Source organism: Megalobrama amblycephala, linkage group LG14 (assembly GCF_018812025.1).
Source record: "Megalobrama amblycephala isolate DHTTF-2021 linkage group LG14, ASM1881202v1, whole genome shotgun sequence".
Taxonomy (NCBI): Eukaryota; Metazoa; Chordata; class Actinopteri; order Cypriniformes; family Xenocyprididae; genus Megalobrama; species Megalobrama amblycephala.
Genome location: NC_063057.1, coordinates 31409830 through 31432882, shown reverse-complemented (window position 1 = coordinate 31432882; position 23053 = coordinate 31409830). Strand labels below are relative to the sequence as shown.

The 23053-nt window shown below is 41.9% G+C and overlaps 1 protein-coding gene across 2 annotated transcripts in view; it reads left to right on the top strand.

Annotated features, from left to right (window-relative positions):
• The window catches only part of LOC125245071 (guanylate-binding protein 1-like), a 105838-nt gene that overhangs the window by 39513 nt on the left and 43272 nt on the right, over positions 1 to 23053 (top strand). For both annotated transcript variants that reach the window (XM_048155516.1, XM_048155515.1), the window contains one exon: positions 4770 to 4879. In XM_048155516.1, coding sequence (XP_048011473.1) covers positions 4770 to 4879 — 110 coding nt within the window. The remainder of the gene's footprint in view (positions 1 to 4769; positions 4880 to 23053) is intronic.

The window sequence follows — 23053 nt, the reverse complement described above, 5'->3', positions numbered from 1 at the left end:
TGGCCTTGTTTTGCTACAGACATTGACTTTTGCATAAACTGGTCCATTATAGAAGACTGCATTGCTGTGGGTCGCGGAGTAGGCCTACTTAACTGAGTAAAATCATTCATTACATAATGATTAAATTTAATTAAATTCAAAATAGTGTCGGCTCTTCAGATATGTGAGCCGGCTCCCGACGTTCACGTAAAAGAGTCGGCTCTTAGAGCCGGCTCGTTCGCGAACGACCCATCACTAATATCGCTAACTATGGCTATGCAAAACACTTTTGAAGACAATAAATACACGATTGAGACGATGAATGCATGTATTGACTGAATTTGCGTCTGAATAGCGCTGGCTCCGTGGGCGTGGCCGCATTAGTGGATAATGAGCTGAATCAAGGACTTCTGACATGGCTCTCTTTTCATACAGATTACATAAACAGAGAAGGTTTGTTTTCGATTTGACTTACATGTTTTAAAACCTGACATTTCAGCATTTTGTTAGACATAAGTTTTTGTGTCATTAGTATTCACTAAGTTACAGTTCATTTTCTGAGAACTATCAGATTGGACTTCGTTCAAAAGAAGACGACAGATCACGCATCATGTTAGTTTTCTTTATTTTGCAAAAAGCACAACATTTTGTTTTTACAAGTATTTTGTTTTTACGGAGTATTTTGAGTCTCTTTCACACTGGTAAGAAAAAAACTGCGGTGGTGTTGCCGGTGAGACCTCAGAGTGTTAAAGTTATTGTAGTTTATTGCCTACAAAAACGACCGGTTTGGACCACAACAAGCTTTTCCCGGGTTGGTGACATCATAAACCTGGCAAAACACGCCCCCGGGAACATGCAACAAAGTGGGCGAGGCCATGTGGCTCAGCATAATGGACGCAGAAGAGTTGTGTACACCGGACGCGAGCTGCGCGACACGACGCGTCAAAAGATAATAGAACCCATTATAATCTGCGATATTTTCTACACTGGATGTGGAGCTGAAGAAGCTTCCAGAATCTACACGAGTTCAATGCTGGATTTACACAAAGGCTTTTACTGAAAGAAGCAGTTCCCACTTTAAAAGCAGTTTATTGGCTTCAAACTGTAAATACGTTTTATTGTTTGTACATGTCTTTTAAATGTATAGTTCTGTTGCTATTTTTGGTTGCATCATGGACATATACAAAGAGCCATAGGGGCCAATTTATGTTTCTGCCGGTGGGTGCCCAGTGCTCCCCCCCCCAATTAGATTCATTATATTACAGATAGATTCACGCTCAATTTTCGCGTTCCCTGATAGTCCAGTGGTAGAATTTTTGTTAATAGAATCGGAGGTCCAGCTGAGCCATGCTCTAATTATCAGAGGTTCGAATCTGCCCTCATATCGTTTTTTTCCCCCTCATAAAGTTCAAAGAAGTTAATTAATATTTGTATATCAAGAGCAGGGACATGTCTGTGTGCATTTTGCTAGTGATTTCCCTGGAAAAAAGAGTCAAGCGATAGATTGACCCGTAGGCTATGTCAGAAGACTAACTTAAACGAGCCACAACGCATAATTTCAAAAACAACACGTTTCAGCGCTAGTTCGCTTCTTATTTAACTCAAATCAACGTCAACTTGATGTTTTATTTGCATTATAACCGTGACAATTTCAACCCAAAAGCACGAGTTGTTCACGAGTGTTGTCGCGAGTCATGCTCTCGCTATCTGGTGCAAGGAGAGTTTGATTTTGAGCTTGCGCATGTATCTGATCGAGAGCAGAGCCATTTGTGCTCACTTGGATGCGCTCTCGACGTTTGCCATTAAAATATCGCCATAGAAACGGCCTTAAATAAACTATAAAAAGGGCGAAGTTCGTGTCTGAAAGCTACAATTGATTTTCTATTGGTTAAAATCAATGGAGAATATCTCGTATTTTTCCGTGGGTGCTCGACCATTTCCGTGGGTGCTCCAGCCCCCGAGCACCCACGGGATCGGCGCCTATGCAAAGAGCAACTCGTTTTTGCTTTGCTAGCCAGTTAGCTGTATTATAGTGCATACTTCTCCAACAAACGTCTATGTTCATAGACAAACAGTTGTTCATGCTATAAATTAAACGATACCTTTACAAAAATGCGACTACTCAGTCATGTATTCAGCTACGGTAAAGCTTTAATCAGGATACAACAGTATATTGAAAGCTAACAAACAGCAGTGACAGCATATCTAAACACTTTGGCACAAATACAAAATGAAATACCATTCATAAACGTCCTTTAAAAGCCGCGATTGGAGAGGTTCTGCTTTACCCTCTTCATCTGGGTCTGAATCGGCTCAATTTGATACAGCAATTGGCGCTATTATTTACTTTCCACCTAAGCGTCTAACAACAAATGGTAAGGGGTGTGGCGTTTCCGGACGCTTCAGCGAATCATGATACACTGAGCCAGCTACCAACCTGCTAACCAATCTGAGCACATTGCGTATTTTGGAGGAACCGGCTTCAGAGAAGCAGGAAGTCAAACGAGCCGTTCATATGACAGTGGAAACAGAGGTGTAGAATAAAGGTAAAATATATGAAAAATACAGCGTTTTCAAAAAAACGACGCATTAAAGGGATACTCCACCGTTTTTTCATATTAAACTATGTTATTCCCTTAACTAAGACGAGTTGATACATACCTCTCTCATCTCAGTGCGTGCACTAAATCGCTCTGTCTTGCGGCGGAACTTTGTTAGCACTTAGCTTAGCCCAGTTTATTCAATAGGGGCCAAGCAGAGAAGCTACCAAACACCTCCACGTTTTCCCTATTTAAATACAGTTACTCGAGTAGTGTAACTCGACCTAGGACGGTGACACAAAACAAAACATTGCGCTTTTCTAAGCGTGCAAAATGGATAACTATATTGTATGGCGGAATACCATAGCAATTGCTCGGGAGCAATTTGACTTGGCGCAGTAATATCTTCACTCGTGAAAAGTCCTCTCACCGGCCCCCGCTCCCTCTCCTCCTCCTTCTCATTTCCGTCAGTAGAACCAACGTGACTTTTACCACCTGTGCTATTAGCAAACTGCAAGAGATCATTTGCAATGGCGGACTTTGTAGATGATTATGACTTGTTTGTAGCAGACCCAGAGCCATATCTGTTTGAACCCGAGTACACGGAGGAGGAATTAGCTCTTATGGACCGTGAGAGGGAAAAAAGATACGAACCAGAACAGACCGGAGCCGGCGAAAGAACATGGGCAAACAGCAATTGGTGGTGCAAGTGTGACTGTTGCAAACAGCAACGGCGTTTTTGGATTCTTGTTCAAAGCAGCTAACCAAGCTCTCCGCAGTATGTGGTGAGTTGGAATTCTGTGAAACATGACGGCACTATATACCTTCTCCTTGTTATCACAACCCTTTACGATGCACGTTATAACCATGATTGTCCACAAACTATCTTCCTACATCCTGATACTTCGTCAACTCTGCTCAAACTATTACTACTGGTGCAGGTCACGTTGGTTCTATTGACGGAAATGAGAGGGAGCGGGGGCCGGTGAGAGGACTTTTCACGAGTGAAGATATTACTGCGCCAAGTCAAAGTGCTCCCGAGCACTTGCTATGGTATTCCGCCATACAATATAGTTATCTATTTTACACGCTTAGAAAAGCGCAACGTTTTGTTTTGTGTCACCGTCCTTGGTCGAGTTACACTACTTGAGTAACTGTATTTAAATAGGGAAAACGTGGAGGTGTTTGGTAGCTTCTCTGCTTGGCCCCTATTGAATGAACTGGGCTAAGCTAAGTGCTAACAAAGTTTCGCCGCAAGACGAGAGAGGTATGTATCAACTCGTCTTAGTTAAGGGAATAACATAGTTTAATATGAAAAAACGGTGGAGTATCCCTTTAAGACATGTTAAACTGTGCCCCAAAAACACAATCAAGCCTAGAAAAAAAACACTGAACCACCCCTTTAAATGACATTGCCCTCTGAATGTAGATACGATGGCTGGATCACGTTTACGTTACACTGAGATCCAATCACAATGCGTCCTCGACTACCTCCGAACCAGGACATGTTGATCAGATAACATTCCAATCACAAAGGCGTTTACACTCGTCTTTTCAATGCGTATGTGGACAACATCCAGATACAGGTCACATGTTAATGCCAAGTGTAAACGCAGCATTTGTCGGGTCTCATATTTACTTGTGTTGTGTTATGTTCCTGCCTGGATTCTGTATTCTCCCGTTGGATTATCATGTAAAGACTTATTTGAGTAATATCTTCCTCGTCATGTGTTTGATACACAACCAGTACGTAACAAACCTTACTGAATCTTGATTATGAAAACATGAAAATAACCATAAACCTAGCCTTAAGCATAAACATGAACTTGACATAGACCCACCAAACAATACATGAAACATAGAAAACAAGAGGCTTTAAATACATTAAATTATTTTCTGAAATTTTGTGCTTTCTTGCGCTTGAATGTTAATAGGAGGTGATTGACACCTCCTATGAGGTGTCAATCACAGAAACGGCCCCCAGCCATTTTGAGTTTGAGACCCCTGCTTTAAATACTTAGTCATGTGTTCCTAACGTTCCCTAAGACAACCTGAACTCATAACAAGAAATTGTACCAATCAGTACATGACACAAACTAAATGAGCACATGAGGAGCAAGGGAAGAACAGAACAAAAAAGCAGCATTAATCAAGCTACAAAATAAAAGGCATGAAAATATAAACACGAACCAAAACCAAGTGACAGAGATGATTTTTTTCTAACTCCATGATTGTCTTTCTCTTTCTCAGGGAGACTCAAAGCATGACACCAACATCTTCTGTCTGGCTGTGTTACTGAGCAGCACTCTGGTCTACAACAGTCGAGGGACGATTAACAACAGGGCTGTAGAGGAACTGCAGTATCCTTCTGACAATATAGATACATATCATGTAAATTAGCTGATGGGTTTTATCCAAAGTGTTTTACAAATGAGTACAAATTTAGCTGATGTTTTCCCTGCTAAAAATCCAGCATTGCTGGTCACCAGCATGAGATGCTGGTTGCTGGTGGGCCTGTATATTTAGTTAAATAAGGGCCAAGACAATTTTCCAAAATAATTTTTAGAAATTATTTAATAAAGAAAATTCTTGTTGCTGGTTACGTTTACTGGTACACAGTAAAATTCTCAGTGTTAAACAAACATTACTCAGTTTTCATATGGTCCCAATCTATAGAGAGTAAAAGTAACACTGAAGCAATGTTTCAGTTAGTGAAATAAAGTAGATTGACTCAACAAATGATGATTGATCATTAGTGATGAACACCTGCAGTTAACAAGCAGAATAACTGAAGATAAGAGGAACAACAAGAACAGAAAAAACAGAGATGAGCAGAAATACAACAACTACAACCGACTTACAGCCACACAGCCTTAGATGAAATCAACTGCGAATAAAATCAGTATCTCACCAGAGGATGTTTAAATAAATCCAAATACAGCATTACCATATTCACTTACTAGTTTGACTTTATTTCTTTCATAGGGTACACATAGGTTTTTGAAGTCTGTTTAAAGTTAGTGATTAGTGTTTCCTTTAGTTAGGCACTTGACTATTGACTTAATTCACTTTCGGCATTTGTTAAAAGTCCATACTATCACTATTGTCAACAATATTTCATGCTCCTCACTGCAATGACTTTCAGTTTTGAACTTTCATTATCAAGTTGTTATAAACAGTCCCATTTAAAGAACTCTTCTCATAACCCGTTATTGAATAAAATACTTACGATTATGATTTCATTAAGCATTTTTCTTGGTTTTCATACATCTAAATGTCTTCATCTTTTTAAACAGGAGGCCATTGATACTTTTCACCAGTTTGCCAGTGAAACTGTTTAATAATGTAATCATAACTAAAACAATTCAAATTAGTTTCATTTCTACTCTCTTTCAAGTCACCTTTATTTACAGTGGTGTGAATAAGTGTTATTTTTTTTGCATGTTTGTCACACTTTATTGTTTCAGATCAACAAACAAATTTAAAAATGAATCAAAGATAACACAATTAAACACAACATGCAGTTTTTAAATGAAGGTTTGTATTATGAAGGGAAAACAAAATCCAAACCCACATGGCCCTGTGTGAAAAAGTGCTTGCCCCCTAAACCTAATAACTGGTTGGGCCACCCTTACTGCAATCAAGCATTTGTGATAACTTGCAGTGAGTCTGTTACAGCGCGCACGTCCTGATATTGCTGAGTTAGATGCGTTCCTGGGTCAACATATGTGACCTGATCCAGCAAAATGAGTCACAGTGACCCAAATTTCAAAATTGAGATTTTGGTATCAATAGAAAGATAAAAATAAGCTTTAAAATGATATCCTAGTCAAAGTCATACCTTGAATGGTTTTTAAGATATACCCATTTGAATTATGGTCGTCTGCCCTCTTTTTCAAATTGAAAACCTGAGAAAATCGCTTTTAAAGTTTTTTGGCCGTTTTTTTGTTGTTGATATCTTTCAAAATCCATTGCATTTTGTTTTGATATTTATTTATGGAGCATACAGGACAGACCTCTTATAGGTTTTCTGCTAATCAATTGCCTCTCTACTGAACTGCACCACCCTGTGGCTTCCACATGAACTGCATCATAATGAAGATTAATTATTTACATATCCTGACATCCCCCTTTTTTTTTCTTTTTTTTTTTTTTTATAACATTTTTCTTGTTTATGAACATGTTTCTACATTTCCTGTACAAAAAAAACTAAATAAAAACAAACATTTTAATTTTCTTCTTTTTCTTTTTTTTTTCCTTAACGGTTTCTTTAATGTCCTTTAAACTATTGCACCTCAACAGTCATCACAAAGTTAATAGCTACTCCTCAATAAGCCTTCTTGGCTTGGTGACAATACGTCCACTTGCTCTTTTGGTTGGGAGACTTGAAAGCTCTGTAGGACTAGCATTTCTTTGTTGTGTTTTGTTTTGAATGTCCACTTCACATGGTTCATCAGCATTGTCACACAAATTCTGCTGTGTCATATTTTGATTGTCCCTGTCCTTTGTCATGTTATTTTTCACCTGTGACTGCATCAGAAACTTTCTGTTCCGTCTATACATCTGTCCATCAGGTGTCTGTACAACATAGGATCTGGGCTGATCAGAAAGTTCAGTTACTTGAGCTGGTTTCCACATGCCATCTTGCAATATTCTGACACTGTCGCCAATCTGAAGTTTCTGAAGCACCCTTGTTCCTTGATCAAAGTATTCTTTCTGTTTTTGTTGTCTTTTTTCTAACAACTGCTGCACTGTGGTAGAGACCAAACAGGGTTTCAACATTTGTGACATTGTTGGAAGTCTTGTTCTCACGCGTCGACCCATCAACAGTTGGGCTGGTGACGCTCCAATGTCTTCCAATGGTGTACTCCTAAGGTTCAGCAAAGACAAATACGGATCCTTTCCATCTGCGTTAGCTTTTTTTTAGCATGAGCTTAACGGTTTGTACTCCTCTTTCAGCCATTCCATTCGACTGAGCATGGTGGGGGCTTGATGTTTTGTGAGAAAACTCCCACTCTTTTGCAAAAGCTTGGAATTCACGCGAGCTGAATTGAGGTCCGTTATCTGAAATTACTGTCTCAGGAATTCCATGTCTAGCGAATTGTGACTTAAGATGGGTGATCACTGTTGCACTTCTTGTGTCTGACTTCAGCCATTCTACCTCGATGAACTTGGAGTAGTAATCCACTAAGAGTAGATACTCCTGCTGGCCAAAGGTGAATAGGTCAACACCTATCTTTTGCCAGGGTCTTTCTGGAACACTGTGTGGATGTAACGGCTCTCTGGTTTGTCGTTTCTGATGAGTCCTACACACATCACAGCTGTTCACCATTTCTGTGATACTTTGCGACATTCCAGGCCAAAAGAGTACTTCTCTCGCTCTACGTCTGCAGCTTTCAATGCCCAAGTGACTTTTGTGAATTCGCTTAAGCATTTCAGCTCTCATTGCTGCTAGAACAATGAGTCTTTCTCCTTTGAATAAAACACCATCCACTACTGAAATTTCCTCTCTATAATTCCAATACATTTGTATTTCTTTTGCAGCTTGACTCTTTGTCTTCGGCCATCCATTCAGGACTGTCTCTGTGAGTTTAATCAGTGTCTCATCACACTTTGTTTCTTTTTTGAATTCTTCTAATTTCTCACTTGACACAGGCAAATTGGAGATCACCATGTGCACCTGAGCTTCTACGTCTTTATCAAGTGAGCCGGTCACTGGTAAGTAAGCTCTGGACAATGCATCTGCAATATGCATCTCCTTTCCTGGCCTATACTGTACGTTCACTTGATATTTCTGCAGCCTCATTAACAGTCTCTGTATTCTAGCTGGAGCACTGTTCAATGGCTTTTTCATTATCACCTCAAGTGGCTTGTGATCTGACTCCACATTAATTTCTCTCCCATACACATACTGATGGAAACGTTCTACCCCGAACACAATCGCTAACATTTCCTTTTCTATTTGCGCATAGCGCTGTTCTGTTTCAGTCAAGGCATGTGATGCATATGCAATCGGTTTGTCCTCTTGCAGTAATACAGCACCAAGTCCGTTTTTGGAAGCATCCACCGATAGTGTCACAGGAAGGTTTACATCATAGTATCTAAGCAAAGGAGCTTCAGTGAGCATTGTTTTCAATTGGTCGAATGCATGCTGATGCTCATCTCTCCACTGCCATGCCACATCATCTCTAGTTAGTCCACGTAATGGCTCAGTGTGCTGTGACATGTTTGGAATGAACTTTGCTAGGAACGTGACCATTCCCAGAAATCGCTCCACATCTTTTTTGCATTCAGGTTGGCATTTTCTTTACAGCCTCAATCTTGCTCTGATCAGGTTTCAGTCCTTCTTTTGAAAAAACATGACCCAGGTATTTGATTTCCTCAAGGCACACTTTACATTTTTCTTTATTCAACTTGAAGTTTTTAATTCTTGCTCTCTCTAGCACTTGTCTCAATCTTCCATCATGCTGTTCTTTTGTCTCTCCCCAGATCAAAAGGTCATCAATGTACGTCTCAACACCTTCAATTCCCTCAAACAGTTGCCGAATTAATTCCAAAAGGAAGACGGAGGAATCTGTAACGGCCAAAAGGAGTGTTGAACGTACAGAGGCGAGAACTGGCTTCATCTAATTTGAGTTGCCAAAAACCTGAACTTGCGTCCAGCACTGTAAAGTATTTGGCTTTCGACAGTCTGCAGGTTATTTCCTCAACAGTTGGTAGCTGGTAGTGTTCCCTCATTACTGCTGTATTTAGATCACGTGGATCTAAGCAGATTCGTAATTTTCCATTAGACTTTTCTACAATCACGATTGGGTTTACCCACTGCGTAGGCTCTTCGATTTTTGCAATCACTTTCATTTTTTCCATCCTGTACAGTTCTGTTCTTAATTTTTCCCTTAAAGTGACAGGAATCTTTCTGGGTGGGTGTACTTTTGGTGTCACACTCTCATCAATTCGAATGGTGTGTTCCCCTTCCAGACAGCCTATGCCCTCAAACACATCAGCATACTCTTTGAAAATATCTGTTTCTTCACTTTTATTCAGTGCCATCACTCTCTTGATGAGCCCCATCTGTTCACATGCTTTATGTAACGTGGTTAGTAGATATGGGAAGAAGGAGGCGGGAACCGGCGAACGTTCAACCAAACTTTAATATAAAATAAACAAAGAACAAAACGAAAGTAATGCCGGCAGACCCTCGCGGACGTCTGCCGGCCACATAAACATAATAAAACATAACATAACATAAAGTCCAGGCCTGGTCCTCTCTCGTCCTTCACTGTAGTCGCTCCTCCTTTTATGCTCCCGGAGCTCCTCCGTGAGGGACTCAAGGCCGGTGCGCCTCCCAGGTGATGCTCATTAACACTCGCGCCACCGGCCTCGCGCCGTTCCCTCACGGCTCTCGCCCGCCCTGGTCGCCACATACCCCCATCGCCCCTCGCAGGCCGGGGGGTACTCCCGAGACTGCGCTCTACTCCCCCCCGGGGCCTGTCTCGGCGGCCGCAGCACCTGGGGGTAAGGACAGACGAGACGAGAGAAAGGAGACGGAAGCAAGGGGAGCGACAGAACGAGAGAGGGGAGAGAGGAAAAAGAGGAAAAAAAAATTCTTGGTCCGGCTCCCAGACACACTGCCGCTCGGTCCTCAGCCTACCGAGAGGCTCTTCCTCGCGGTGCCATGCGATGGCACTGGACGCACGGTGGACGGCCCGATCCTCGACCGCCTCCTGGCGGCCGGCGATGGCTCCTCCGGCTGAGGGCAGCCGGCAGCGAGTCCCCCATCCCCTGCTCCTCCCCTTCCAGGCGGATGGCAGCAGGCTCTGGCCCACGGCGGACGGCGGCGACTCCTCCGCTCCCTCCAGGACGGCAGCCACCCCACCTCGTCCCAGGAGCACGGCATCCGGGTCTCCGTCCCACCTTCCACAAGGCTCCAGTACCACCGCCTCGGGCAGCCTCTCGCGGTCTTTCACTCCCGCGCTGCCCGAACTCCGCGGCACCGCGATCCCCCTCAGCAGCGAGGGCTCTCCGACAGCATGTCCCTCCTTCCTCCCGGGTTTCGGCACCAATGTAACGTGGTTAGTAGATATGGGAAGAAGGAGGCGGGAACCGGCGAACGTTCAACCAAACTTTAATATAAAATAAACAAAGAACAAAACGAAAGTAATGCTGGCAGACCCTCGCGGACGTCTGCCGGCCACATAAACATAATAAAACATAACATAACATAAAGTCCAGGCCTGGTCCTCTCTCGTCCTTCACTGTAGTCGCTCCTCCTTTTATGCTCCCGGAGCTCCTCCGTGAGGGACTCAAGGCCGGTGCGCCTCCCAGGTGATGCTCATTAACACTCGCGCCACCGGCCTCGCGCCGTTCCCTCACGGCTCTCGCCCGCCCTGGTCGCCACACTTTAATTCCTAGTATTGGTTTGGCATCTGATTTTACAACAATGAATTCTAGGAAATAACTTTTCTTCTTGTATTTCACTGTCCAGCTGCACTTTCCTTTCACAGGTATTTTGTCTCCAGTGTATGTTGACAGCTTTACTTTTGTTGGTTTAAGTATGTTCTGTTTGCCTGTTCTCTGTAGTAAACTGTAAGGAATTACATTGGCCTGTGCGCCAGTATCAAGTTTGAATTTGACAGTTTTGCGCTCCAGTTTCATTTCGATAGTCCATTCCTCTGCGTGTGACTGTGTGTTCGCGTGCACAGCTCCCACGAAAAGACTTGCTTGCTGATCCGTGACGTCATCATCTACTGCGTGCACTTTCCGCGATCTACACATCCTGGCAAAGTGGTTCATCTTCTTGCAGTTTTTACATTGTTTGCCATACGCAGGACATGAACGCGATGTATGCTCAGTTCCACATCGTTTGCAATCAAACGTGCTTGCTTTGTCTTTTTCACTCACTTTCGTTTTATTTTGCTGGTCTTTTTTCCGTGTCTGTTTATGTTTCACGGCATCTACCTGCTTGCTTTCACGTGCAGAGGCTTGTACATTGAGATCCTCCTCATGCATTTTTTTAATTTGTGCTTTAGTTGTTTCTGCAGCGACGCAAAGCTGGGTTGCTTTTTCGAGAGTAATGTCAACTTCTCTTAACAATATTTCTCTCATTATATCCGACGTGATTCCACAGACAACTCGATCTCTAATTCTTGTAATTGTCCGAATTCACATGATTTTGCCCTCAGCTTTAATTCAGTGAGGTACTGGCTGAATGACATGTCCCCTTGCACACACGTGAAAAACTTGTACCTTTCATAGGTTATGTTCTTCTTGGGGTTACAGTAGTTTTCAAATTTTTCCATAATTTTCGTCAGCTTTTCTTTATCACCTTCTTATTCAAAAGTGAAGGTATTGTACACTTCCACTGCCTCTTCACTGGCAACATGAAGAAATAACGAGGACTGTACCTTAGCTGACTTGTCAGCTCCTCCGATAGCTGTTAGATATAGCTCAAACCTTTGTCGAAATCTTCTCCAATTTTCCGACAGGTTCCCGTGCTGTAGATCAAGTCCAGCCGGTGGCTTAAGTCCTTCCATGTTTGCAACATGAACTGCATCATAATGAAGATTAATTATTTACATATCCTGACACATTTAAAGGGATAAACTATTTATTTTACAGCTTAATTTGACCAAAGACATTTTTATATATATAAATGCTATTAAACCAGGCTGAAGCTCAAATTATTTTAAAGTATTTATTTGAATTAATATTTTATAAGGCACTTTTTTTTACAAAGATTTACTAAAATCAGAAAGATTGAACAGAGGTGCTACATTTTTGCTTGAGAGTGAGGGGGGGGTGTTTGTGTGTGTGTGCACGTGTGTGAGTGAGAGAGAGAGAGAGAGAGAGAGAAAGTGAGAGAGGCAGAGAGACAAGCAAAGAGAGAACAAATAATGCTAGCCTATGCAATCATATCTTTGTGTAGGCTAGTTGACAATAACAGTGTAACAAATTCATAACGGAGATACCATCAGTTAAATATTGGGTTAAAATAAATCAAACACATTGTAATGGATTCTCCTTGCAGATAAATACACTCACACTCACTCACATCCATACACAATAAATACACTCACTAAGATTCAAATTGGACATTAAATTCACATTTCAGCTCTTTTCGTCTCAGCTGGGCAGGGAGAGGGACAACTTACTTTCTCAACTGGCGGTTTTGGGCATGTAATGTCCATTGTATTTTCTGTGCAAAACTCACGGATATTTTGGTACAGATAAGTCTTTCTTTTCAAATCCAGGCCAGGGGGCTTGACGACAGGGGGTCTCTGGATTGGTGGTGCGTCCTCATGGAGCAAGCATATTCCTTGTTCCTCAGAGTTGGCAAAGGCCTTGTAAAACACCCTGGCAGGATGATCGCTGCTCATTCTGAAAAACACAGAAGATTGGGGAAAACTAGTTGTAAAAATCCATTCACTATTATATGCATATACCTATGTAACACAGAAGCACTTGTAGATGGCAGAGTTGTTTTTTTGGCATTCCCAACACAAGTCAGTCATTGGCTTCGTCCGGACTATGTAGGGCACAAGGGTCTTCCACAGGCGCCGAAAGGTCACAATGTTCACCACACGATGTTCTGATAAAACAAAGTTTGGGAAGAACTTCCTCAATTTGGTATTGATGCACTATTAATGCATTTTAAAACTCTTCCCTCAATTACAGTCTATCATAACTGACAAGCCTTTCACCAAAGTTCACTCAGCAAGCATAGGCTACATGTGCAAACTAATGAATAACATTCACTGGTAACACTTTAGAATAATGGTCATTAGTTAACATTAGTTAATGTATTAACTAACATGAACTAACCATGAGCAGTTCATTTGTTACTGTATTTGATCATTTTTGTTAACGTTAGTTAATAAAAATACAGCTGTTCATGTTAGTTCACGGTGCATTAACTAATGTTAACTGTCTACTTCTCCCTCCATCATCCTTCAGCAGTGTGTGCCAATCTGAATGGCACAAACACACCTGGACAGAGTACAACTGACCAGAGGACTTTTACACGTTATCCCTCTCTCCAGCTCCCCTCTTCTGTGCTTCTCAGAGAAAATGGAGGAACTGGTGTATGCTGGAACCAAACTCTCCCACTCTTTTGCTGCGAGCCCCCAGATATCAACAAAAAAGCGTCAAGCCCCGAAACCACCAAAGCCTGTGGGCCCAGCTCGCCCTCCTCCTCCTCCTGCGAGAGCTCTTCGGCCCCTGCCACAACGCCAGGGCCCTCAACCTCCTCCATCTGTTCTAGGTGAATCAAAAACAACCGATAACAGCTCTCAGTGATGTGTGTCGGGTCCCCGCTATGATAACAGTGACTTTATCAAAAGTTTACAGAACAAGCGGGAACCCAGTGTGCCTGTTGCTTTCTCTATTTCTGTTTTATTACGTGATAGAAAGCCTAAGGCCTTCTCAAATCGTTTGGCAAACCCATTTAATCTGCTGCCTATTACATGTCAAACTAAGATTACTGTAGAGACAGAAAGTAAGACTGTTAAGTTAGCACTTTTAAACATCCACTCACTTAAAAATAAATCACTTCTAGTCAATGACTTAATAACCACAAACAACCTAGATTTTATGCTTCTAAATGAAACATGGCTTGAAGACAGCTGCAGTGCAACAATCCTGAATGAAACGGCCCCTCCTAACTTTACTTTTATGAGTGTCTGCAGAGCTGTTAGGAGAGGTGGAGGTGTTGCTGCTCTATTTAAAGATGTCTATCAATGCAAGCAAGTGTCATTTGGTGATTACTTGTCTTTCGAATACTTGGGTATTGTGTTAAAAGGTACTCCTCGCATTCTACTTATAGTTATCTACAGGCCTCCAAAATACTCTCCGGGTTTTGTGGAGGACTTTACAGAACTGTTATCAGCAATTTCCTCTGAGTTTGACTGTTTTGCTATTACTGGGGACTTTAACATCCACATAGAAAATGCAGAATCCAATATGTCAAAAGAAATCCTAACAGTTTTGAATACTTTTGATCTGACTCAGCATGTACATGGACCCACACACAATCGTGGACACACTCTAGATTTAATTATCAGCAAGGGTCTAAACATTTCATCCACTGTCATTAAGGATGTAGCGCTATCTGATCATTTCTGTATTTTCTTTGATATATTGATCTCTCCAACTGTTGAAGCTAGATCTGTCTCGGTCAAAAAGCGATGCTTAAATGAGAATACTAGTGCACTGTTTATGAAGGCTATATCTTTAACACCAAGCATATCTGCAGACTCTGTTGATTTTCTCCTTGATTCTTTTAACTCAAAAGTACAGAACGTTATTGATAACATTGCTCCTGTGAAAGTCAGGAAGAAGAGTGGCAGAAAAAAAGTACAGTGGAGAAACTCAACAGCAGTGCAAAATATGAAAAGACAATGCAGAAAAGCTGAGCGCATGTGACGAAAGACAAAACTCGAAATCCATTATCACATCTATAAAGATATTCTTCATGCTTTCAATGTGGAACTAGGCAAAGCTAGACAGACCTTCTTCTCAAATATCATAAATAGAAACTTAAACAACACCCGCAATCTTTTTGCTACTGTAGAGAGACTAACAAACCCCCAAGTCAGATCCCCAGTGAAATGCTCTCAGACAGCAAATGCTGTGAGTTTGCTTCCTTCTTCTCTGAGAAAATTAATAATATCAGAAAGGCGATCAGCACATACTTGAGCTGCACCGGGGTAAAACAGATCAGACCACAACCTCAGAAAGTAGCTATTATGTCTGTTTTCGAAGCAATTGATGGTAAAATTTTGGAAGAAACAGTACAACACCTTAAAACATCAACCTGCGCCCTTGACACACTTCCCACATCTTTTTTCAAAAGCGTGTTTAACTGTTTAGAAGCAGATCTCCTAGAAGTGGTAAACGCCTCACTTCTCTCTGGGACTTTTCCAAAATCCCTGAAAACTGCAGTTGTTAAGCCCCTCCTGAAAAAGAGCAATCTGGATAACACCATATTGAGCAACTACAGACCAATCTCAAATCTTCCTTTAATAGGCAAGATCATTGAAAAAGTTGTTTTCAATCAGCTGAACAAGTTCTTAAGCTTGAATGGATATTTTGACAACTTTCAATCTGGTTTCCGACCGCATCACAGCACAGAGACAGCACTCATAAAGATAATAAATGATATTCGCCTAAACACAGATTCAGGTAATTTATCAGTGCTGGTTCTTCTCAATCTCAGTGCTGCGTTTGACACTGTCGATCACAACATTCTTCTTGACAGGCTGGAAAACTGGGTTGGGCTTTCTGGGATGGTCCTTAAATGGTTCAGGTCATACTTAGAAGGGAGAGGTTATTATGTGAGTATCGGTGACCATAAGTCTGAGTGGACATCCATGACATGCGGAGTCCCTCAAGGTTCAATACTCACACCCCTCCTGTTCAACCTATATATGCTGCCACTGAGCCAAATAATGAGAAAGAACCAAATTGCATATCACAGCTATGCAGATGACACCCAGATTTACCTAGCCCTATCACCTAACGACTACAGCCCCATTGACTCCCTGTGCCAATGCATTGATGAAATTAAAAATTGTATGTGCCTAAACTTCCTTCAGTTAAACAAAGACAAAACTGAAGTCATTGCATTTGGAAACAAAGATGAAGTTCTCAAAGTGAACACGTACCTTCACTCTAGGGGTCAAACAACTAAAAATCAAGTCAGGAATCTTGGTGTGATTTTGGAGTCAGACCTGAGTTTCAGTAGCCATGTAAAGACAGTAACTAAATCAGCATATTATCATCTCAGAAATATTGCAAGAATTAGATGCTTTGTCTCCAGTCAAGACTTAGAGAAACTTGTTCATGCTTTCATCACCAGCAGGGTGGATTATTGTAATGGGCTCCTCACTGGTCTTCCCAAAAAGACCATAAGACAGCTGCAGCTCGTACAGAATGCCGCTGCCAGGATTCTGAGCAGAACCAGAAAACATGAACACATCACACCAGTCCTCAGGTCCTTGCACTGGCTTCCAGTTGCATTTAGAATTGATTTTAAAGTACTGTTACTTGTTTATAAATAAACCAATGCCCTAGGACCTCAATACATTGCAGATATGCTCATAGAATATAAACCTAACAGATCACTCAGATCATCAGGATAAAGTCATTTAGAAATACCAAGGGTTCACTCAAAGCAAGGAGAGTCTGCTTTTAGCTGTTATGCCAGCCGCAGCTGGAACCAGCTTCCAGAAGAGATCAGGTGTGCTCCAACAGTAGCCACATTCAAATCCAGACTCAAAACACATCTTTTTACCTATGCATTTGCTGATTGAGCACTGTGCTATGTCCGAATTGTTTGCATTTTATTTTATATGTATTATCTTTTTATTCTTTTAATTCCTTTTCCTGTTTTTATTTCATTTTTAATGTATTTTATATCTTTTACGTATCATCTTGTTTTCTGACTTTTAATGCATTTTAAATATTGCTGTCTGGTTGAAAGAGCTGGGAGAATTAGGAAGAAAGCATTTGTGATTAGGTTAAAATTTGGTACAAACCATGGGGAAATTTGAGCTGTGGTGCATGGTTAAGATATCTCTGGATTACAGTCAGGACACTTTCCAAAGGGGGAAATTTCCAAAGGGGAAATTTGAACTGTGTTGCATAGATAAGATATCTCCGGAAGGGGGGATTAGGGCTGTGTGGTGCAGTTTGAGGTGTCTTGGCAAAAGGGGAGATTGAAACTTTGTGTATCAGTTTGAAGTGCCTTAACAGGTAGCAGTCCTGTCGTGTGAGGAAGATCCATTGAGATCTGCTCTGATGGATAGATCTGTTTAGATCCACTCTGATGGACAACAACAACAACAACAACAAAAAAAAACTCCCTGAGACTTCCTAGCTCATCCATCCAGATAGCAAAATTCTCTGTTTTTACTGTTATTTCTATTCCTTATGTTCTATTTTTATTATTCTTCTTTATGTAAAGCACTTTGAATTACCATTGTGTATGAAATGTGCTATACAAATAAAATTGCCTTGCCTTGCCTAATGTTAACAAGATTTTAATAATGTATTAGTAAATGTTGAAATTAACATTAACAAAGATAAATAAATGCTTTATAAGTGCAGTTCATTATTGGTTCATGTTAACTAATGTAGTTAACTAATGTTAACTAATGACCATTATTCTAAAGTGTTACCCATTCATTATCACATTAAGTAATTTTTCAGCATAATAGGTTTATCAATTCATTTGAAATCATTAATAAAGAATACCTACCTCCTGACCTAACTGCCTGTTCAAAGGCACGGAAAACTGTGGCCTTGGTGTAATGAGAGGCCAGCAACTTGATATCAAAACGTTTGTAGCCGGGGACACGACCTGGAAAAACCAGTCCGTGAAGCTCCGCGAAGTTAACGATGAATGATACCACACGACAGATGTCATCATACGTGAGCAGGCACTTGTCTGATTTCTGACGGCCACCAGATGTTTTTACACGGGGGGTCACCCAATGTTCTTTGTAATGCTTCAGGAGAGCTGTCAACTTGTTTTGGCTTATGCTAAAATAAAAACAAGAACAGCCCACTGTCACTAAAATGCAGAACAATGCATTTCGCCCTAATACATAGCTAGTTCTGAATTAAGAGCTGCTTAAATTTTAAATTTACTTACCAATGTAAAAACTTGAATGTCTCACAACAGACTCTCCTGCCATTAACGTAATTATCTGTCCTTTGGTGCTGACGCACTTGCTGCACTTTCTTCTTTGAGCATCTTGTCATCTTGGAATTGTGAAAGTGGCAACTCAGTTTCCCCAACAGGACCAGGTCTTTCTCGTATTCGGTGAGAGAGGCCATAGACAGACGTATCTCGTAAACAAAATCTTCATCAAATGACAGAAAACATGGCTCTCAAAGGCACGTATTTTGGCTAACTCGACATCTCGATCACCGCTAACTGCTTCACAACTAGACATTACTCTATTAACTTCCCCAACATCAGTCACAGGCTGTTCAACGTTTTCATCCTCGTCGTCCTCTTCCACAGGCGTGACAAATTCATCCTCTGTTTCTGCATCCAAAGTGACATCGCTGTCGCTTTCATCAGAGGATGACACGTCTCCAGATCCAAAAAAATCACTGACTAGACTTAGCCACTCTTGCTGACCAGCAGCAGAGCTTAGGCTAGCAGCCTCGAGTGAGTTTAAAGCTTTGGCCACTTTTTTCTCTTTTGACAGCGACATTTCTCAAATATTATTAATAAACAGAACTAACTTACACACAGTATACTACACTACACTATACCAGTGTTTCCCATACATTGACTAGACTGTGGCGGCCCGCCACATTCTAATTTGTCCCGCCACAGTCTCAAATTGAAACGGAAATTAGGTTTGTGCGATATTTAAATAACCGTCTGATAATTGCGCTTTTTTATATGGCAAAAGTGGGAGTCAGAGCAAAATAAGTAGACTAGCACCAATTAAGTTTTCGTGCACTATATTCAAAGTCGTCTGAAGCCATTCCATAGCTTCATGTGAGGGACAGGAGAATATTTACCTCGATAAGTTCACGGTCAGAAACTCGTCTTCCCCCTGCTACAGCTGTGTATCATTCAGCACTCAAACAGTGCGTCGCGTTCGGTAACGACAGTCAGCACGGTAAAACTCTCCAATATGATATATTCCCATTATACTTGATATGTAGATAAAGGGCTGTGGATTTACATAAAATGTCTTTATCCTGCTGGAGTTTATTGCTGTTTCTGAACGATGTCGTCATATTGGCTATAGGATGTCTGTTAGATCGCACAACACAAGGACTATGAAATGGCGTCACACGCACAATAAATGGAATTTAAAAAAGTGAGAAGAAACATATGATTAATAAACTGTTAGATGCAGATATATACATGGATTCTCTTTGTACCGTGAACTTTTCAACGCGCAGCGCAACTGCGTGCTCTGACTTGATATTGCTTCAGGCACATCATTCTGCACCCGGGATGCGCATTAGCGGTTTTTGCTGCTGTTTTGAAGCGTTTCATATTATCATGGTTTTGCGCACTGAAAGATTATTAATAGCCTATTTTGTTCTGTCGTATCTATCATATCTTGTTGCCCATTAAAAAGCTGCACAATACATTTAAAATAATAATTATTTACATATAAATCTAATATAGTTTTTTCATTTCATAATACAAATAGTAATTTTAAACTTTTTATTAACATTTGAATTTGTAAAATTACTGTGCAAAGTTTTTTTTTTTTTTCCCCCAAGAATTAGGCTAGAATGTTTCTTGCTGCTGAATTATATACTCACCTAGTTTACCTAGTTTGGTCAGCTTATGATTATATATTTTTATTCATTTGTTATTTTTATCTATAATGAAGTGGTGTGTTTGCACTCTGGATTAACAAATCAAAGAGTGACCATTAGTTCCACAAAAACAGATGCAGGCTCCCACTAATAAATTAATTCAACAAAGATAACCTCTTTTGCTACATATTTTTAATGGTTTAAATGTATACTCTACATGTTTGACCACTTATGAACTATCATTTAGCCTACTATATGTTGTGTACGTGACTAATGTGCCCTACCATCACCAATAAATAAATTACTTTTAGAGCACAAAATTGTTTACAAGAGAACAAATTTCTTCATTGATCTAGTCATCAATTTTGCTCTCAGAATGCACCAGTGGTTCTCAACCGGTGGGGTGGCTACAGGATGGGAGGAAAAAAACCTGAAAAAAAAAAAGAATTTGCAAAAAAAATTTTATCACTAAACTACTGTCATAAAAAGTTATAGTTTTGTATATACATAACTCCTGAATAAAAATTAAAATGTGTTTGGACTGATTAAAAAAAAAAGTTTTGAACAAATTTGATTGGTTTGTCGATAGTGAGCGCAAATGCAGGTGATAAGCGGTTTTATTAAGCGAGTCATTGAGTCGTTCATTCACGATTCATTGAAACGGCCGATTCATCACAGATATTTGTGAATGGGTCATTGAATCTTTGACTCAAACGATTTGTTCAAAACATTGAATCATTCAAAACACGATTGAGTGTTGCTGTGAGATGCGCTATGTTGTGATCTTTGTTTGGATTCATCGGATCTATTTTCGCTGCTAAAATAGACCAAAACAGTCATTATTTCGTCTAAAATGTAAGTGACTTAATATTATTAACTTGTTTGTTGAACTGTCATATCAGTGTCAAATTTCCAATCGTGAGGTGATGGTAAATTAAGTGATGGTCAATTGTCAGCTCTCTTGGCCGTCAGGTCGTGTGATGTATGTTGCTGAACTGTATTCAAATGTTATATAAAAACACCACATTTTGAAATTTAACTGAAGTATGTCAGTTTAGTTTATTTGTGTGTGCTGCGTTCATAGACTTTAGAAAACGGCGCTCATTTGTTTGATTTCTCCTCGAGAAGCTGCGCAAGCCTCAAAAGTTTAAGGTCTTTGCACCCTGACTGAGTCCGAAACTGTCGTATTCGTTGTTTCATATTCGTCATTTGGTGGATCAATTGTCAAAAACCCCTCAAAATATTTGCTACGGATGCGAAAAATGCAGAAAATCGAACCAAACGTATAAAACGTGAGGTCGTATTTAGTTATATACACACAGGGTGCGATTTGTAGGAGGGGGTGGGGGGAATTTCCCCCTTCTTGGTATGTATCCCTCCCTCTGCTGAAATATTTTTATCCCCGGTGGGGATAAAAAAATATCCGTGATGCTACTGTTATGGTACAGATGGCACGGAGACAGATGTAAAAGCAAGTTAAGTGGTTTATTGAGAAAACAGCAGTGAGCAGGTGAGTAAGTAGTAGATGGAGAATTCAAATGCGATGATAGGGAAATGATACTGTCCTTGTTGATTGCAGGTGAAGGTTGAAGGCGGAGAGATGGAGACAGGCTGACGATGAACACTCACACACACAGAAGGAGGCACACAGGAGGTAGACTGGAGACAATGGAGAGATTGGGATCGCTGATAACAGGTAAGTAACAGGTTTGAGTCCTTGAGGTAAGTATACCAGAGTCTGTACAATTAACGAGACCGGACAACTGGAGTGTGTGTGAGTGCAGGTTAAGTAGTGCTGGTGATTAGGTGGTTAATGACGTGCAGGTGGCGGTGATTAGAATTCCGGTGATTGAGTGCGTGGGTATTGACGGGAGGTGGAGCCTGACGTGTCTGTGACAGTACCCCCCCTCCCACGGCCCGCTCCTGAGGGCCGAGGACCCCGACGTCGTGGTGGCCGACCTCGAGGGCGTGGGGCAGGTCTGTCCGGGTGGCTGAAGTGGAAGGCTTGTAGCAGGTTGTGATCAAGGATGTCGTTCCGCGGGACCCACGACCGTTCCTCTGGCCCGTAGCCCTCCCAGTCTACGAGGTATTCCAGGAGGCCACCACGGCGCCGGGAGTCCAGAATCTCACGAACCTCGTATGCAGTTCCGTCCTCCAGAAGAAGTGGAAGGGTGGGCTCGGCGGCTGCCACGTCAGGCTCTGTGGAAGGAGAGAGAGAAGGGTGGTGAGGTTTTAGCAACGACACGTGGAAAGTGGGATGAATCTTATATTCTGGAGGGAGTTGAAGACGATACGTGACGGGGTTGATCTGCTGAATGATGGTAAACGGGCCAATGAAGCGGGGACTCAGCTTCTTGCATGGCAGACGCAGTCTGATGTCCCTGGTTGACAGCCAGACCTTCTGCCCAGGTTGGTAGTTGGGAGCGTTGGAGCGACGAAGGTCGGCTGTCATCCTGCGTCTGCGCAGGGCCCTCTGCAGCTGATGGTGGGCTGAGTCCCACACCCTCTCGCTCTCCCGGAACCAGTAGTCGACAGCGGGGACGTTGGAGGGTTCCCCGTCCCAGGGGAACAGTGGGGGTTGGTAGCCGAGTACGCATTGAAAAGGTGTTAATCCGGTGGAAGGCTGACGGAGGGAGTTCTGGGCGTACTCGGCCCAACCCAGGTACTGGTTCCAGGAGTCCTGGTGGCCGTGACAGAAGGTACGCAGGAAGCGGCCGATCTCTTGGATTTTCCGTTCCGTCTGCCCGTTCGTCTGAGGGTGGTATCCCGACGATAGGCTGACGGTCACACCCAGGAGCGACAAGAAGGCCTTCCAGACCCGGGAGATGAACTGGGGGCCCCTGTCAGATACAATGTCCTCGGGGATTCCATAGTAACGGAAGATGTGGTTGAACATTAGTTCAGCAGTAGTGAGAGCGGTAGGAAGACCTTGGAGAGGAATCAGCCGGCATGCCTTGGAGAATCTATCCACTACCACGAGTATGCAGGTATGACCATCAGAAGGTGGGAGATCCGTGACAAAGTCAACTCCCAGGTGTGACCATGGCCGCTCAGGAACGGGCAGAGGATGGAGCTTGCAGGCCGGCAGATGACGAGAGCTCTTAGAGATGGTGCACTCCCTGCAGCCCTGCACATACCTCCTGACATCCCTGGCCAAGTTGGGCCACCAGAAGCGCGCTTTAAGCAGCGAGAGGGTTCCATTGACCCCCGGGTGACCAGTGCCAAGTGATGAGTGA